The 20,149-nt window shown below is 38.6% G+C and overlaps 1 protein-coding gene across 4 annotated transcripts; it reads left to right on the forward strand.

Annotated features, from left to right (window-relative positions):
• Positions 1–4,672: 4,672 nt before the first annotated feature.
• On the forward strand, positions 4,673–18,549 carry CMKLR2 (chemerin chemokine-like receptor 2). Of its 4 annotated transcripts, none has more exons than XM_048310052.1 (2): positions 4,673–4,826; positions 15,757–18,549. In XM_048310052.1, exon 2 carries the CDS (start codon positions 15,773–15,775, stop codon positions 16,817–16,819), a length of 1,047 nt encoding a protein of 348 aa, XP_048166009.1. In that variant the 5' UTR covers positions 4,673–4,826; positions 15,757–15,772; the 3' UTR covers positions 16,820–18,549. The 4 variants fall into 4 exon arrangements, with proteins under 4 accessions (XP_048166009.1, XP_048166010.1, XP_048166008.1 ...); XM_048310053.1 differs by lacking the exon at positions 4,673–4,826 and adding an exon at positions 9,287–9,496; XM_048310051.1 differs by lacking the exon at positions 4,673–4,826 and adding an exon at positions 13,963–14,319.
• The last annotated feature ends 1,600 nt before the right edge of the window (positions 18,550–20,149 follow it).

Genomic DNA, 20,149 nt, shown 5'->3' on the forward strand with positions numbered 1-20,149 from the left:
TGTGAGTGGCAGGTATAATCTCTTATTTTATTGTCATATGAATATAGAATTTGAATACCTGTGGTCTGAAAATTATGTAGAAAATAATACTTATTTGTGGAAAATGAGAAAAAATGCACGTATAAAACCAAAATCTATGGAGGACAAAGAGTATTTCTAATACTATTTTTTCCCAGGTGTCATGTAAAAATACATTATATAATAATACATTTTATACATTATATAATAATATATAATACATACATCACATGATAAATATATACTATAATAAATTATTCTCTAATGTTCATTATTTCATAGAATGTAACACCGCTGACTGTGTTTGCAGGAGTTACATGAAGTGCTGAAGCTTGAACTGGTATGTATATACCATCCATATATACATGCATAGCAATTCACTTATATGCTTGTGTGTTTTGACCCAACTAAAGTAATGGGGGAAGGATTTTACCTTCCGCAGAATTGCTGAATTTCTTCAATGTGTTATACATGAAAACCTTTCAGATTGTTAATACCAGAATAGAAGGAGGTGTGGACCTGCCTAAATGAGCCAAACCTTCCTTCATCGGGTGGTTTGTTCAAATGTGTCGCTGGAGAATTTTGTCATAGTTGCTGACTCTGGTATATAGTGGGTAGTTAAGCCACAAGTAAACATTACAGCTTTACCTAAAGGATAGGCATGAATAGCCGTTAGTTTCACAGCAAGGGAGGAAATTACCCTTTTCCTGATTGTCAGGTAGTTAAACTCGGTATTTCCAGAGTGGATTTTAGTCGATGAGGTATTCAAACAGTGAGGACAAAGGAACAGTGAAGAATTACTTTTCTAAAAAAAAAGACTGAACTGTAAACAACAGTAAGTAGTTGCTTTCTTGTGTTGTTCAGCTTAAATTAACCCTGAGAAAAACTTAACGTCTTTTGTTTGACCTAATTTGCAAATTTGTGTTTTATACAATTTAACTGAATTAGTGATCATTGATGGGATGTTGATTAGTGCTGAGATTATCTGCACATACTAATAGGCAACTTTATAAGATCCGGTGGGTATAATTGTCAGAACAATCAGGCAATTGGCAATCCAGATATATTAAAAGTTACTTTTGGCTTTTTTATTGCTTTGTAATTTGTGCTTTGGTTAATACTAGTAAAGCATTTCTGAAAATTTTTCCCCTGTATATTTTTTCCATACATCCTCTGCTTTTGTTTTGTTTTATAGGGTTAAAAAGTCCCCAAAGAATCAGAAGTGCTTTTTAAAGTTATCTTGCTATTCAATAGATCCAGTTTATTCGCTACTGGATGACCCAATGTCTATTATCTGTATGTAAATCCTCCCTTTTGTTCTTTTTCCATCAGGTTTAAAGTAGTATTTCTCTGCTTTGCAAGCTCCACGTGTACTGTATGTTCATGAATGCATGTCCGTCTTTGGAGCTGTCTGGCATATTGCCATACTTAATGTAGAGTAAAAATTCCAAGACTTTGATTACTTACCCTGTTGAAAAAGCACAAATAACATGGCAAAATAAAATATAACTTCCAGATAGAGGAAGGAGAAGACATGAAAGTAAATAAGGCATTTTTTTACTCACTAATTTTCTTCCAAGCATGTAACTTTCACAAAATTATCTGAAAAGATCACACTAAAGTTATGTCAATGGTTAATGGGTTGCACAAAAGTGTGTATTAAAAAGCCATGTAATTTATGACTCACCATTCCAGTTTCACTATGTCTGAGCATAGAAAGAACTAAAACGAAAGACTTAGAGCCTAAGCTTACATTTTTCAGGGATTTAAGATTTCCACTGTGGTTAATCGAAACTACATATGATTTAAATGCTGTATTTAGATCTAAACAGAAAACAAGTAGAAGTGAATCCTTTCAGATGGAATGCAATTTTGTCTGTAAAATTCTGTTCTCTTTTTTACTCCTCTCAGGTATGTTACTATGCTGGTTATACTGTGCAAATTGGGTAATTGCTCATCAAAGCAAAAGTCCTTTTCAAGGGAAAAGGAGCAAATGTAGGTAGGACAGAGAGGTAGAAAATTATTTTAAATGCATTAATCTGCTATTCTTGAAAGAAAAATATCATTTCCTATGAAAACTTCCCTCTGCAAAATGACTTCTGGGCCCTTAGCATTTTTATTTCATATTTGGTGCAGTCCTTAGGAAGGGTGAGGAAAATTGCTTTGTGGGGTTTAATCCTCCCTTGGTTCTGAAGGATGGAAGAGCTGAGGTATCAACTCCAGTATATGTTAAAGTAGTCAGAAATCTGTTTTAGTTAATGGTGAAGTGTTGGGGAAGATGAAACAGGAAAGCCTTGGAAATATGATTGCCTGACAAAAGATTTTGGGAATATGAAAACTACAGGCAACATCGAAATGAAAGCCACTTTTGAAATACCAGGTCTTAGTTACTGAACAACTAGAAAACAATGGTATGGCCGACTGAAGTAATCCCCTCTTGATGGAACAATACCCTCTGCTTGCAAACAGGTCCAAGGGTCAGAGCAGACCCTACTAGCTCAGCAGAAGGGGTCCAAAGAGTAGTTTTTAGAAGTTAAGATGTAACACTCTATGGTAATATAAGAACTCTTATAGGCTGTATGTAAATGCTATAGGATTTGTGTCTTGTATTAGATTGGTTAGTGACAATTAGAATATTCAGTGCAGAAGATGATTTATTGTATTGTAACCAGGACTTCAGACATTCTCATTCTCATTCTCATTCTCATTCTCATTCTCATCCTCATTCTCACTTCTATTCATTCTCTCTTCTATTCATTCCTCTCTTCCACTTCTACTCTTGCTCCTACTCTCTCTCTCTCTCTCTCTCTCACCCGTTCACTCTCTTGCTCTCTTGGGCCTGCTCAGAGCTGAGTCTACCAGCTCTGAGCAGTGCCCCAATACCCACGCCCTTTACAATAAACCGGCTGTGTCCCAAGACCTGCCTATAGAGATCTCTCGTCTCCATCCGTCACCGTCTACGTCCGGCCGTCCCGACTGGACCCCAGAACCCCCGAAACCTACAGTGAAGGAAACAGCTCCTTAAGGACACTTCCTCACTACCCCAAACTGCAAGAATCCTTTGCACTCTCCAGAATGCTCACCGAGAAAGTGAAGAGCATTTGGTAAATTGTGACTGTTTGCTGGGGTTTTTATCTTTTTTTGTGGATCATGTCTGGGAGTTATCTACCCAGTAATTTCCACTTTTGTCCTGCTGAAATAGTACTGCGCAAACCTTTAAATTAACTGCCTTACAATAACTAGATTTGGCAAAGTACCTAGAGAGACAGAGACTCACATGCCTTTACAGGCAAAAAAAACCCTCAGCACAAAAGGAGATAACTACTGTTAAGAGCTTTTATTAGTGAAGATTCACCAATCAGTTACCTAGAGAAAACAGGTAATCTTTAAAATGTAAGAAATAAGTGAGGTGCTTTCCTCAGGCAACCCACTTTGTCTCCGTATATTCACAGAAATCCTGCTCCCCTGTCCTTTCATCGTGGTCCAGGGGGTCTGTGCATAATCCCCATCCTCCTTTCACGGAATTAGAGGCTTTCTCACTCATGTACAATGTACATGTATAACTTTAAACACTTTCAGTGTTTGAGGTTATATTGGCAGAACAAGAACTATCATGGAGGAAAGATAAAGAAGACTAGTTTTGCTAGAAGGAGTTTTTGGTTCCTCTCAAGACATCTGTGGTCTGTGAACCTAAACAGATTTGCTTAAGAACTGATAGCCTTGCTAACTAAATGCTGAAATCCCTGTTTAGCTGATCTCACTAAGCACTTCACTTTTCTGTGGGTTTTTTTTTTTTTGATGGTTGAATGGTTTGTTGGAGTTTCTTCTTTCTAATTTTTCACTGGAATCAATATATTTGATACCTGGAAAATTTGGTCTTGACTAGATTCAATCAGTGTGGAACGTTCCGTGTTTTGCATTAGTGGCAGAGGAGTACCACTGTTAGATTATTGCTTCCACTGGCAAGGTGGACTGACAGATGCTTAATTGATTTTAAATTATATGATGAGTGTGGTACCATTAGAGTCAGGTAAGCTATGGTAGGTAGATACTAGTGGAATAATATTTACATTTTACTGACTGAGAAATTAAGCAACATGGAGATCATGAGGCCTGGCCACAAAAACTCATCAGGCTCTTTACAGAACTGGGAATTGGGCCCAGTCACCTAAAATCCAGTTCAAATTGCTGACCAATTTTATACACTCTGACAGAGTCACTAATTAGTGTTTTGAGGAGCTTACTTCACTCTTACACACAAAAGGAGATTAATCTACTATTCCTAAATACCAAATGAATGTATCGCACTGTACAAGTTACAGAATGATGCTTTCAGTGTGACTTTTTAAACATCTTTCAGCTCATTCAACATTATTTTCTATAAACCAGAGTGCTTACAAAGAAATACTGTTCAACCTCTTCTCTGCAGAACAAAAAGCAGCCCACAACTGTAAGGTCTCTTTCCATTCATCAGCCACCACATCTGTTGCTTGCTTGGACACTGACCAAAATGATTCATTCACATGTCTAACATTTATTTTTGGTGAAATACTGGGATTATACAGCATGGCAATATTTCAAAAATGGGTCTAGAAAACCAAGGGAAGTTGGAAACAACTTCCTCAGCTGAAAACAAACACGGTGTTATATCATTCTGCAGCTTTATTAGAAGGAAGGCAGTAGCCAAGTGAAGCAGCTGGAATCACACTGAAGTCACTCTGAACTCTGCAGATCATTTCATTCTTCCTTCTGCTACAGAGCTCACATCCCTGATTTACAGTGCCTTTTGTTTCAAAGAACTAAGCAAGGTAGGTCAAACTCTCTTATACTTAAAATCTTTCTCTCCCTTACCTTCTAAATAATGTGTCTCTACAGCTGCAACAACACTTGCAGGCAGATGCTGTAAGGTGCTATAGCATATACTGGCTAAAAGAGTTTCTTGGAAGAAAGAATGCAATACTCATTTTACAGATTACTTTGAATCAACCCAGCACCAAGAAAAGATATGAAAGTGTGCGTTAATTTAATTTTTAATTACATTTGAGTATGTTAACACACACTTCAGGGAGTTGTATCCTGTCAAAGAATGGTAAGTGACCTTGGCTTAAATCTCTCTCGCCCCTCCGTGTCCCCTATGTGTTGGTTTTATTTTTTTTATTTGCTTAGGGATAGTGTGTCTTCTATAGCTTTAGCAATTTCCAGTATTATTAGTTAAAAATACATCAGTTCTGATCTGAACAGATTCTAGAACAGAAACTGGAAATCATTTCAACTTACATAGCAGATCAACAAAGTAGTTCTGAAGAATTACAGTTCTGCAGAATTAAATAAGGTTTCTGTGATCTCAGCTGGAAAGTGTGTGTGTTTTCCCTAACTGTTGTGGAATAAGGTAGGATATGGATCTACCTTTCATTAAGTGTATTGAAACGTGTTTCCTAGAAGTGACAATAAGATTTGAAGCCTTGTATACTACCACACAATGAGACAGGAATAGATTCCACCTCCTATTCCCACTTAGTGATAACAGTGTCATTGTCATCTGTTGTCTTTCTAAATGTGATCTTGCAAGCCAAGCAATATCCCAGACCTGGTTTTGTGGACTTACAGGACATATATGCATTGAACATTGTCTGTGAGTTAAAACACAGCTGAATAAAATTGTATCACTGAATAATATAAAATGCTTACTAATTCTTAGTTAAGGACAAGAGATTGAGTAAGGGTATGTCAAGGTAAAGTAGTTTGTCAGAGCAGATGTAGAAACTGATTTCAAGATTAATTTACTTATGATAGCTTACTTTCATTATCATCTTTCACTATTATCATATTATTGTTCTGCCACAGCTGAACTGGGGAATGCAAATATTTTGACAACCCAATTTACTTTTGTTTAATGTCACTGCAACTTCTGGCCAAATTTAAAACACTATCAGCAACTTTTGCCAGGCAGACAGGATAGAGGTCCTGTCAAGTTTACTTCAACCCTAGGGATTTTTTTATGTGCTATGAGTGACACTGGAGTCCACTTCTGTTGAACTGAGAATCTCTTTGAGTGTGGCAGAGTGGAAGTTATTTGACTCTGGAGTGTGAATTTATGGTTTGGATTCTCTAATTGCTTTTGTGGAAAAGGATCATAAGTCAGGGAAGATCTGTAAAAGAATTCCTATGCAGGATCTGATTACACATTTTTACTGCATGGGTGAGGGCAGAGGAAAAGTGTTGATCAAAATAATGCAATTTCTGTGTACTGTACATTACACATTCTTTCTTTTAAGAATTTCTTTTTCTGCTGACAACCTAATGAGCAACTTCTGAAATGCTTAGATTTGTGTTTATTTCTGATAAATTGATTCAAGAGGAAAATTTATATCTGTTTCCTAATAAAGCCAGTTGCCTTAAAGAATTTTCTTCTCCTTGTGTTTTTTAAGAGACACTTGAACTTTGTCATTTGTTATTAGATATTAATATTGTATTAGTAACTCTGCTGTTCCAAGCACTAAGCAGCAGCTAGGTTTCATGGGGATTGTAATCTATTGAATGGTCTTATTATTTGCTTATTTATTTATTTTGTCTCATGGAAAGTGCCAGCAGTTCAGCTGTCTCTCTTACTGTGGTGGCTGGTTGTCTGGCTAATTTGCACTCATTGTTTCTGATAATGGTTTAATTTGTGTTCATTCAGTCTAAAGCTAGCAGTTTCACAACAGTGCAGGGCTCTGTTGTGGCTGCCTTTGCTCAAGAGAGCCGACTGTGAGGAGCAGTTTCTCATGGCCTCTTAGCAGAAGAAAGGGATTGCTGTGGCTGGGGTAGGCAGTGTCCAAGAGACATTGGTTCTAGAAGGGGAGATGCCATCATGCAGAGGTGAGCTCTCTCACACTTGCTTTTGCTTTTATGGTGTGCTTGAGGCTCCTGAGGAAAAAAAAAGAAGTTATGTGTCCTCAAAGGTGGCATATAATACTTCTGGGGGAGTTCAGCTGCTTCTGTGCCCTTTGTATCTTCAGTGTGTTCCAGAGGTTGAGGACCTTAAAGCAGGAGTGTATTAGCCCATGGCAGCTTTTTTCCAAAGGGAATTTCTGCTGAATTGTTGCAGCTCTCTTATACCTGGCCCACCATTTTGCTACGATTCTTCAGAGGAGCTGAACAAACCTGCTACAGATACAATAATTTTTCATTACTGGGTTGAGAGGGAAGCTGACAGAACCCATTGCTGCAAGTTAGGTTTGCTTGCAAGGGTTATCTGCAAAGGGCAGCACTGTAGAAGTCTTCAGTTCTTGCCAGGGACATTAGCAGGCAAAAAGTTTGTAGCATTATCCTACTTCTCTTCTTCTACCCAGGCTCTCTTGTCCCTTTTTGATACTCCTTGAAGAATGTATTTCAAGAATCACAAGGCACAAGTACTAAGAACCAGCATCTTCTCCCTCTACCCACAGAAGATACTTGCCTCTTTATTCTTTTGGCAAGTTCTGAATTCTGCTTCCAACTCTACCTTCAAATTTACTGTTTGGCTTTGGGCAAGAAATGTCTCTTCCTTTCCCTACTCTTCTTATAGCTCTTTATTCTGTTTAATTATAAACAAAGCAGGAACTGTCTTTCATTATGTGCTTATAGTGCCTAGATCCAGTGAGGTTTTGATCTCAAAGACTAGGGCCTGTGGGTAGTTTCCCAAGATAAGATACTTGCTTCTTTCAGCAAGTGTGAACCTGGCACACAATTTTCATTCCCTTCTGAGGCCTTCTAGAGGAGAGAAGGAAAGTGATGTCAGTAGTAAGGAGTAGTAAGTCCTGTACAGTCGATGTAATTCCACTTTCTAAACTCCCATCTCTTCTTTCTAGTGATCCCCTTTTAATGAGCTTCAGCCCCACATCCTTTTAATGAGATATTTTGGAAATGTTAAGAAAAATTGCCCTTTTAAGAAACCTGAGTAATATTAACTGAGGGTGTTACACCATATCTGGCAGAGTCAAGTGAGAAGTGATTTGCAAAGGTAATATGGGAAGCCTGTAAAACCAGTATTTCCAAGCTCCTAATTTAACACCTTAATCATAGATGCCATCTACTCCTCTCAGCACTAGGGAGTGTTCCCCATACCATGTTAGGGAGCTAGATGAATATCCAGTCCTTCTGAAACTGTTTAGCGATTTGAATTTTTCAGTTTTGCAGGAAAAAAGGCGGTACTTACTATAGACTTGATCTTAACGTAAAAAAATAGTTACCTTTGTATGAGAAGGAATATTAGAATAACACTGATACAGAAGTTGACGCCCTTAATCTACTGTACACAGTGATCCTAGTATATTAACTGTGAGGACATACTAAAGTATGCTATCTGAAACATTCCAGCTGATAAGATGTGTACTAGAAGTATTTTGGAATTGCATCTTCTGATATACTCATGCAAGAGTATGTGTCAAGAGTAATATAAGCATAGCAATATTACATTTATGCTAGAATAAACTGCTGGTGTGTACTAATGAGGAGTAGAATAAACCTAGGAAAACAGAGATCAATTTAGAGGGCAGTACACAACCAAGCATACAGTAATAAGTGACTAGGAAATTAATCTGTGAAATTGAATAGGGTGTAAGAAGGCATAGTAGAGGAATGAGTTGTGGTGCTAGTTTTCTCTGAAGTTATTTCTTAACTCTTCTTGTTAAAAGGAGTGTAAATATAGCGGATTGTAATCTATTTTTTATCTGTTATTCGATAGGTATTTTGTATCTTGCTGGAGAGAGTGTTACTTTGAATTTTTTCTGTAATGACCTGGTGTTGCCTTGCAGTACCTTTAGAACGGCTGTTGTCTAACTTATGTTTAGTTGGCCTTAGTCTGCTGAGGCAACTGCAGAAAAAATCTACATTTACTCTGTATCCTCTGCTCTCACTTTGCTACTTTTTGTTAGGAGGGAGTTGTGATTAAAGCATTTGTTTGTTGAAACAGTACAACCATTTAAAAAAACATACTCAGAGCTGCATAATCATGTAATGATCACATGAATCCTAGTCAAAATATTCTTTCATCGCAAATATGTGAAACAGTTGCAAAGTAAAAATTCCAAGTAATTTTTGCATGAAAACCTGAAAAGGCTGTAATTAATTAGAAACGCAAGCATTCATTATCCCATCAATCCAGTCACTGCGAAGCTGAGGCACTTAAATTTTTTTAATCGGGTATCTCCGTTGCTCTAGGTATGTAGTTATCATGGTGGCTTGTAGCCAAAGAAAATACTGCTGGCCTTTGAGGAGGAATAGAAAACACGTGGAGCTTCCACAGAACAATACTTGATGAGTGTGTTACCTCACAGCCAATAGGATATATGGTGTACCTGCTGGGCTCTGTCATCTGAGAGCCATGCTTAATGGCTCTGAGGTATGTCCTGGGACTGCAGACACAGGGCAGTTGCTATGACAAGCAAATGGTGGAAATCCAGGTTGCTTTTCTCTTCCGTGCAGAGAAAACAGATCGGAAGCCCTAAGGGCTGCTCAGGTAAGCTCTGTCTTCCTTCACCACAATGGACATCCTGGCACAGAAGGGAGCCTCCCTTCAGGAAGGGGAAGGTCTCCCAGAGGTGAAGCCGCGGTTTCTTCACTTCACCATGAGAGAAGGGACAGTGCTAAGTTAAGAAAGGAGGATAGGACTGTGGTTGAACCACTAGGCAGGGACTCCAGATTTAGCACTTGGTTTGATCAGAGACTTCCTGTAGGTCACTCTCAGCATTCTCGTCTGTAAACCAGACTGATGATACTTCTCACTTGAACCTCATTTCAGTAAGGGTTATGAATACTGAAGCATTATGACTGGTTATGTAAATACTTTGGCAGTGCTGACACATACAGTACATAAGACAATTTTTGAGTCTCAAGTGGCAATGTCTTTTTTTTTTTTTTTTTGGTAAGAATATTAGAATTTTTTCTCTAAAAATAGTGCTACTTTTAAGTGTTTCACAGATATGACCAGTCATTTTTCTGACTCTGATGGACAATTTTTGTGGTTACGTGATTTGCAGTGGCTACAGCAACATCTTATGTTCCAAAGGAATATTAAAAAATATATTTTTATTTTTAGCTGTATTAACAGAAGGGAATAAGAGCAGAAACAAGTGCTAACTATGGAGTTACCAAGAGCCCCCTCCCCTTCCCCAGTGCATATCCTGGGACATCTGAGTTTCTTTGTCATCTTTGGGAATGGAAGACTTGGTGCTTGGGATCAGCAAGAAAATAAATCAGCTTTGGTGATACGCAGCTGCTGGTTGCAGACATTTATCAGGTACCTGACTGTGGAAATGGTACACTGCTCCATTGCAGCTGTTGTCTAGAAGATATTTTATATTCAGGCCAGAACTACTGTGATACTTTTCCTACTACAGCAGCCTTATTTAGATATAGAGTTGGATTTTCCGTTTTTTGTTTCACATTTCTGTGTCAGCAAAACTGCTGGTCTGAAATCACAGCTTTACCGATATTGACTGAGTCTGTGCTATATGGGTTTGTTAATCCTGCTGTAACACTCACTCTGTAAAATGTTACCAGGCTATTATCTGGTCAAATGACTTCAATACCGCAGATGAGGTGGTGTGTTATGACTAACAGGGTCATGTTTGGCCTTGCTCGAAGAAAGTTGGTTTTGGCCTCAGTTTTAGGAGATGTCTAGCCAGTACCTTGCAAACACATTTCTAACACTGCTTCACTGAGAGACATGATGGAGAAGGATTGTTATTTGCATTCCTTTCTTATCTGCTAGAACAAATACATCTATATTGTGGCTTGAAAAGGTTTCCAGTCTCATGTCTTATCTGTTGTGACCTGTTCCAGTTATTGAATTCAGGATGACATATGAAGTAATTAGGTTACCATATATCTATATATCTATTAAAAGGATAGTCAAAAGACAGTTGTTTGTGTGCGTGCCTGTGAGAGAGAAAACATAGACACAAGCCTTGATTCTGCCTTTGTGTATTATAGCTTAAAATGCTTGTTGCCTAGTAGCTTTGCCTGCAGGGCCAACGTTAGGCTTAAACTGTAGCGTAGCTAGGATTTCATTTTGTAGTATGAGTGTATCAGGCACCTCCTGCTACAGGAATGTTTCTGCTTTGGGCCCAGTCGTTATCTTGGCTTTGTCCTTTTGAGGGAGAAATATGAGTCCATGACAGTCTGTAATTTCATCAGTATTCCTTGTGTGTTTTAGAATCTATCCTATGTCTTTGTAAAACGCTTGCCAGAAATACATATGTACCTCTAGCAAATTTGCTCAGCCTTCTGAGTTTTGAACTTTACAGATAAACTGCCAGGTGAATTTCATGTTCATGTTTTTGAAGATAGATATATTCGAAATTTGTCACCTCAAAAGTTCCAAGAAAAAATTATGAGGTCTTTCGACTGAATTCAATACCTGGACAAACTTGCTGACACACAGTATGACAAGGAGGCTTTAGGTGACCTTTTGTGAAACTAGTTGTTCTCCAACTTTTGACTCTTGCAAATGACAGAAGTTGAAGTGATGCAATCAAATAAGCTTTCCATTAGCCACAGATAATACGCATGGAATATGATGTGCTCACAGTTGTTCAAAAAGACATTGATAAGAGGGTTTTTGTAGTATCTTCCCTCTATGAAATGAACTGTTGAGACAGCCAACTCTCCAAACCATGATTTTCCTGTTAAGTCAGGACCCACTACTGTGACCTCTGAAACCAATTTAGCTGGCCAGAGGCTCTAAACACTATTTATCACACTGAAAAGATAGTTTTGGGGACTACCACTCAAATACTTGTGTTAACTTTTAACTAACATAGACAATGAATAAACTCTTCCCTTTGACCTTTCTGTAAAATTCAAAAGTAGTAAGGACCAAATGTGAGAGAGAGGGGTTGTGTGGGCTGAGCCCGAATATGTGGTGTAGACTGCCAGTGTAATTCAGTTAGGTCCTAACTTGTGTGGTGCCCAGGGAACTTTGAACCCCCAGGAGGATTTTGCTTCAAGTGAAGTGGGGGCGGAAATTGTACCTTTTTTTTTGTTTTCTTCTATTTTAGACTGAAAACCCAATGTAATTTAATTCCAAAGCTGTTCCGCTGACCTCAGGGCTGAGGTGTGGAGAGGTCAAACAACTTCCCCTGGTCAAGCAGGATGCATGTGGCATAGCCATGAATAGATTCCAAAGTACTGGTCCCATGTCACAACTGTAAGGCCATTCTTAGTGTTGCAAGAGCTGTTCTATTTTAGGCAAATCCAATAGTTTGTCCAAGTTGTCATTATAGCTTAACTATAATAGTGGCAGAGGACACAAACGCTAGGTACTTTTAGTAGAAAGCTATGAATATGTCAACTGAGATCCAAGTCTGTAATTCCCTGCTGAAATTCAGAGAAAGACAGTTTATTCAACACGTTGTGAAGTCTCTTCCTAGCAGTTCTGTGGCTTTGTATTTTAGAAATATTTCCTGATGACCTGTGTTTCTTGACAATTCTGCTTTCTGTCCCAGGATCTAAAAGCACCAAGTGCCATCGTGTGATATTCCTATAAAGTCATTTAGTAATTAACTTCTGTTTTACAGAAGAGGACAGGAAATGAAACCTCCTGGTCAATTATTTTCATAATTAAGCAACTGAATCAAGGAGTCTCAGTTTTCAGAGCTGCTTGTGGCTCAGAGAACAGGAACGGACTCCTCAAGCAAATGCTGAGCATACACTTTGCACAGAGTGTTTACTATTTAAAATAAAACTTTAAAAAAAGGACAGGATGAAGTCTAAACTTAGTTATATTAATCCATAAGCAATAGAACACTGTTCTTTAACCTGTGGCTGCTACCAAGGCTTATTGGCAGGCCTCTAACCACACTTTCCTGTTTATTGAAAAATGTTTTCTATGCACTGGCTCCCCAGACCAGCAGACGCTGAGCCAATGAACTGTCCCAAACCTCCCTTACCCTTTCTAGCAGTTGCCTAAAAGCCAAGCAGAAACTGCTGTCTGAAAGTATTGTTTTTTCTACTGAGCCTCAGTCTGCAAACAAGTTAATGAGAATTTCTCCAGCTTGGAAAGTAAGCCATTTGTCAAAGATCATACAGGAAATTAGTGTCAGAATAAGGAATACAATTAGATTTCTTCACAAGACCTTTGGTTTGCTGTCCTGATAAATGATACTTATTGGGCTGCATATCCTGGTAAGTCAGACTTGAACTGCAAGACAGTTCTGACTCTGCAAATTTATTAATTTCAGAGCCATGTATGAAGAGACAGTGTGTTTCAAGACCACAGAGAAACATCTCTGATGAATTATGGTTAATGGAAAAAATCTGTGTCCTCATTGATGTAAACCAGTGTAACTCCACTGACAATCTCTTACTGCTTATCTTTTTTCAGGACAGGGCTTAACACCATGAGTCCTTCTATAGAAGTGCTTCCTATATGTCAATGTCAGAAGTAAGAGTTTCTGGGCTTTGCAAATGTAATTGGCAGTCTTTGCTGAGCCCTAGCCATAGAATCTAATTTCAGCATCTGTGCACTTGGAGCAGTGGTAAGCAATGTTCCTCCTGCTTTTTTACTCCCACTGCTAAAGAGTCATGGCCTTGAAGACTAGAGTTAGAGATGAGGAAAAATATAAGCTTGGAAAAATAATTGCATTCTAAAGGTGTGCTCTTTCAATGGAGTTTTAAACTACAGGAGGCTTGGAAAATATTTGACATTTATTTAGGTATGTGTTTTTTCTCCTGCTATACATCATCTTTGAAATGTTAAATATAAAATTAACATTGTTGGACAGTAGGCAAATGTTTATCATTGTCATTATAGTTGGAAATTTTTTTGTTTAGTTGCATAAATTTGATTTGAAGGGATAGTTTTTTGTATGGGCAAACCTTAAAAATCCAGTTATTAACCTGACTGTCCAAATGTAATGTTCCAGATGTTAGTGGGACTGCTTCATGTTTATACTCTTCTCTCAGCAGCTGTTAAGCTGTTTGAAAAAATTACTCAGATGGGTGGCAGTGGTATTTGATGCAGAATCCACCCCCAAGGGGCATGTAATTACATAAATGCAGGCCAATAAGTATCATTTATCAGGACAGCAAACCAAATAACATTCCTTCAGCCTGATGTAAATCACAAATGCTATCACAGCCTCTTGACAGAACAGGCTGTGCTGACTCTTAATACACATTTTTTTAATCAAGAGATATAAAGTTACACAACCTTTTTTTCCTTCCTTGTCTATCCATCTACAAATGAGAAGTCTAATCCTGTTAATGCGTGTGCACATGCGTAGCTTCACTGGTGCGAGTAATCCTTTCAAACTGAGCGAACTGCTTTTTGGAGGAAAGGTAAGTACATGAGCACAGGTTTGCAGATGTGGTTCTGCAGGCAGTGTGCTCTGGAGGCTGCTCTCCTGTTGTCCTTAGCATGCTATAATTAATGGAATTACAGGAATGCAGGGCCGAGCTCCAAAGCGCAGGCTGAATTTTGGTTTCGGAATGGAGATAGCACTCTGAAGTTTAGCGGTAAGATAATTCATAGTATAGCTAATTGACTGCTCTCAAGCACAGGTCTTCAGTGCAGCTGAGTCCAGCCAAACAATTCAGCTTTAAATGATAACTGAGTTTAGCAGAATAATTGTTTTGATCATTGCAGATACTTTTGTCTGATTGTGGCCACCTGTGATGTGCTGCAGCTTTGTCTATACTGCGAAATAAACACTGTGAAATAATACTGTGAAATAACTTCTGACTGCTTTTCTTTCTGTTGTTCAAACTCTGTTTCCTGTCTGTTTTCCCATTAATTTTTCTTCCCTCAGTTTTGGTTTATATTCCACTTTCCTCTCCCCCTCCCCTTCCCTCCCACCCACAGAAAAAATTTCTATGTGAAAAATCATGTTGTACTTGTAAGTTCCAGAAGCTTTTGCGAGAGAAGAAAACTAAGAAAATTCTGTAATTCTGTCTTAAAAAAAAAAAAAAAGGACCCACAAATAGTTTCATTTATGCCCTTACAGTGTGTTTTATGTTCATGGGAAGCTTTATTTTCTTTCATCTATTACCTGTTTCTCAGCTCACTAGTGGAAGAATACCACAGTTGTATTATCCCTGCAATATGTTCTGTATGTTTTCTTCTCTACATCCTTTGCTGTGTTAAGGAAATCCAATACTTTAAATGTGCCCGAAAATTATTATTTCTTTATACAAGGACATACATGAAAGAGATGAATAAACCCATGAACTTTTAGTTGCTGGAGAACTTACTGTCTGTTGTTTTGTTAACTATAATTTGAGGAAGGGGTGGTGGGTGTAATTCTATAAAAGATGGCTTCCTGGCATTTTTAGTGAACTTTTTTCCCTACATAGATGTCTGATGCTCCTCTGATTTTAGGCAGATGTAACCCATAAAACTTGCTTTACATAGGAACAGAGCAGTAAAGTATGAAACCTGACCACAAAAGAATAGCAAAATCATACTTCAGCAAAAATCTAGCCTCCTAGAAATTTATTAGTGGTACTGTGCTCAGTGCTGTCTGTTAAGAAGTTAATGTAAGGAAAACAGTTCTTGGAGATTTCAGCACTGTTTTGATTGGAACATTTCTTGAAATGCCTGTGACCAAAATTCTTCATGAGCTTTGTGCTAGCAGCTGATAGATAAAAGGTGATAGATATACCAAACTAAGTCAATGTTTGTGGTTTATGACCAAGAACTTGAAAGAATTGCAGTTTACTATTTACAGCGCAGTAAAACATTTCTCCTTTGACCATTTCATTTCTTTTCTCCCCCAGAAAACCACTCTGCAACATGACATTTGAAGATTTTGAGAACTACTCTTATTTCTACGATCTGTCTGAGGAAGATGAGTCACCCCAGTCCTCCCTCAGCATTGCCCATATCATTTCCCTTTTCTTTTACAGTGTGGCATTTCTGCTGGGAGTCCCAGGTAATGCCATTGTCATCTGGTTTATGGGCTTTAAGTGGGATAAATCTGTTTCCACACTCTGGTTCCTGAATCTGGCCATTGCAGATTTCATTTTTGTTCTCTTCCTGCCCCTCTATATTACATATGTGGCAATGGGCTTCCACTGGCCTTTTGGGAAGTGGCTGTGCAAAATGAACTCATTCATTGCACTACTTAATATGTTTGCCAGTGTTTTCTTCCTGACATTCATCAGCCTTGACCGCTACATCCGCCTTGTCCACCCAGTCTTTTCCTACAAATACAGGACTGTAAAGAACACCCTCGTTCTGAGTGGGATCATTTGGATGTCAGCTGCAATTATTGGTGGCCCTGCCTTATACTTTAGAGACACAGCTACGGTTCTCAACAATGTCACCATTTGCTACAACAACTTCCATGTGCATGACAGAGAACTTATTTTGCTGACACATCACATTCTCATTTGGGTGAGGCTTGCATTTGGTTACCTCTTTCCTTTAGTGACCATGGTTATTTGCTACTCACTGCTGATTGTCAAAGTGAAGAGGAGAACTGTATTGACTTCTAGCAGGCTTTTCTGGACCATCATTGCTGTAGTTGTAGCTTTTTTTGTCTGCTGGACACCATATCATATATTCAGCATTGTGGAGCTGTCTGCTCACCATGATGAAAACTTGCATGACTTACTACAGGATGGCATTCCACTCTCCACTGGCCTTGGTTTCATCAACAGTTGCCTCAACCCAATCCTCTATGTTCTGATTAGCAAAAAGTTCCAAGCCCAGGTCAAGACCACAGTCTCTGAGGTGCTGAAGCTGGCCCTGTGGGAGGTGAGCCGCTCGGGAACGGTCAGCGAGCAGCTGTGGAGCTCAGACAATGCGCGTGTGCACTATTGTGAAACTGCCCAGTGACTGCTCTTGTCACCAGCTCTCTCCAAAAGACCTGACAGGAGATTTGGAGGTGTTCTTGACTTCACATCTGCCAGTCAGATGTGCATCTTTGCATATGCAGTTTTCTGTAAACAGCTGGCTTAATTGCACTTGCTGCTTTAATGGAAAGGTTTTTAGGGGACACGTGATTTGGATGTGTGTCCTTGCAATGCACATACAGCCTGAACTGAAAGTTATCAGCATAGGTGGAATTACTCTAACGGGGCTTTTGATGAGGAATGTTGTTATAATCCTGTTGTTTTGCTGTGGTTCCACACCTCATCGATATCAAAAGAACACATAGTAAAAATATTCCTCCTTGCCATTGCTGATACCACTCTTAATTGAGGCACTCGCATCCAAGAGGTTGTGGCCGGACATCACTGGGTCATGAGTCTCCTGATTGTCTACTACTGCCTCAAGGAGGAATCCCCTGGCTATATCCCACCTAAGTGAAGCTATCAGTGGCTCCACTCTTCATCTGGAGAAGACTGCCACGACAGGGAACACTGAATTGCTGCCTTCTATTGTCAAAAAAGAAAAATATGGAAATAAAGAGCATTGGGAGAAGACAAGTTTTATCTTATACTCAAAACTAAGACAGGAGACCCTGTGTTTCCCGGTCACTTGTATTTTTATCACCAGCTGAGTGCGAAATACTGAGCAGATGTTTCATAGAAGGTATTAGGCTCATTCAAAATGTGCAAAGAATTAGTGAAAATATTTCTTACAGCTTCTGTGCCACATTCTTTTCTATATTTAAAATTTTAGTCCTACAGAGGTTTAAAACTATTGCTCTTTATTGCTCTTTCAAGCAAAGATACGGAAATAATATAACATTTTGTTTGCCTTAATGTCAAGCTTAAAAAAATGGGTGGAGTGAATTCATCAGTATTCTGTTACAAGTCTGTAGCCAAATTCAGACTTCTTTTTCCAAATAAGAGGCAAGACAGTTCATCCAGGAAATGGAGTCCACTCCCATAAGAAAGATGAATTAGTCCCAGTTCTGCTGTATTCTCTTCCAACTTGTTGCTTGCTGCAGAATCACACATGCACCAATGCAAATGTATATATATATATATATATATATATGCTATGTGGAGTGAACAGATTTCTGATGCAATACCACTTAATTAAAAAGTTGAATGTGGGACAAAACTCCACTGAAAGTAAAAGCATAGAGCTTTGGGTAAATTTGAGCTGTTTTTTCTTAGTTATTGGCCTATGCATATAGAATAAAACTACCTTTCAGATAATTTACCTAGTTTATATGGCCTGCCAACACATTAGTAGCATTCATGCTGTAATTGAGGCCTTATATGTAAATAGATTTGCTTTTCTATAAAATATATATATGTATGCATGAGCACATCCAGTATTGGTAGCTGCACAAATAGAAACAGTCTGACTGTGGTCTGTAACTATTTCTTTGGACTCTGGTTTCAGAGTCTGAGAGAGTCAGGCAGGATCAGTGGAGTTTCAGTGTATTTCCCTTTGGGCTGGGAAGCTGGTAAGCAGCATTCTTCCTTGGAGTCATTTGCTGCCTGGTACATAGTTGCTCATCATAATATTTTGGCACTGTGCTGCTGAATGTGCCTAAATCAAATATTTTGCAGTTTTTCTTCACATGTTCCCTGACATCTTTCCAAGAATGGTGTACTCTCCTGACTGTAGTCCAAGTGAAGTAATAAAATTTTGTTGTTTCCAAAGAAGCTTGTTCATTTGCTTTTCTTAGCAGCAATGTGTGGTGACTGTCTTTTCTTATAACAGCTCCTTCCCAAAGATTTTGGAAGGTGAAATCAAGCCCTGGCCCTTTCTACTATGGGATTTAAGGTCCATGTCAGCTTTCTTCAGCTGTGTGCACACACATGTTCCTATACACAGCAGAGAGACTGATTTTCACATGAGGGAGCACCTATGTCCCATCTTGCATAAATGATCAGAAAGTGTAGCCTGAAGCAGACAGGAGAAAGAGAGAGGATAGAACTGAGTAAGGCCAAAATCAGCCTTGATCTATGGCATTAAGTGGATTAGCAATTGAGCAATGTAACTACTACCATTCACACCAAGATCAGTTACAGAATTATCGAAATCATTTCTTCAAGAGTAATGAAAGGTATCTAAACAAAACAGATAATGCTCTAAGTTTTTGTTTCCAAAGAGTCTCCAAAACAATACCAACAATTCTATGCTGCTTGGACTGAGGAATGCTCATTCAACTCACCACAATGGAAAAAAAGGACCAGAAGAAGGAATCTGTGCTATCATATAAAGAGATATTATAGAAATAGCTATTGACACATTTCATAATAGACAGGTTCTAGTTACTTTTATCTTCTTCCCAGACAGTTTGTGTTTCTGAAGATTTTTATGTAGATTAGTTTTTGTTAAAACTCTTTCCCCAGTATTCCCGTGTATCACATATCGAAGTTACGGAATTTTCTTCTGATCTTTCAGTTACGGGGTGCACTTGGGAGTCTTGCCTCATTTACTCCAGGGTGTTGAGTTCTCACAGGCACAACGACACAGTAATAATAGCAGCACATACCTAAACACTACACAAAAACACCTAACATAAATATATGTGGATTGAGTGGAATTCTCTTGCCCACATGCCTACCTATTTTCTCCATGGGAAGACTGAGCTCTCTAGGTTTTTTTGTGTTTTGTTCCTGTGCAGCAACTTTCCTTTTAACATCGGGGGAAAAAAACCTTGCCAAAACCCAAGACATAAAAGAAATCTCAAGAACCAAAGAGTTTGTAGAGCATGCTTAGCATAAATGTAACACACAGATCCAGTCTGGCAGGTCACATGGATAACGTAGTGTTGTATTTTAACAAAGTTACCATATATAAATCAAACGTTTTATCCACTCAGGGCTTTAATTTGAAGGCCAAGAAAAGAGTATCAAGGTAAGTAGCACATTGAATGGGAGGTCAGAAACAGTGACGGCCGACATAATAAAACCTGCATTTTTGAGGTGGAATTTTTAATAAATTTGTTTTTCTGAATATGGCATCTACCAATTTCCTGCTTGTAACAGCACCATGACAGAATTGGTAAAACTAAGCTACAGGATTTAGCAGAAGCAACAGCTGGAGAATTACCACAGAAAGGGTACTGTTTAAGAGCTAGGTTTATGGAAGGTGGCAAGTGAGCCTGTAACAATATTCACTTTCAGATCTTTAACCGTGCTTTAAACCTCTAGCAGGCAGATTTTTTTTTCTGAGACAAATTATAAACAAAGCTCCTACATAATGTGAAGTTGGCAAACTTTTAAACAAGGAGGAAGAGGAGCTGCTGTGCCAGAT

The sequence above is a fragment of the Corvus hawaiiensis genome, chromosome 7 (assembly GCF_020740725.1).
Source record: "Corvus hawaiiensis isolate bCorHaw1 chromosome 7, bCorHaw1.pri.cur, whole genome shotgun sequence".
Lineage (NCBI taxonomy): Eukaryota > Metazoa > Chordata > Aves > Passeriformes > Corvidae > Corvus > Corvus hawaiiensis.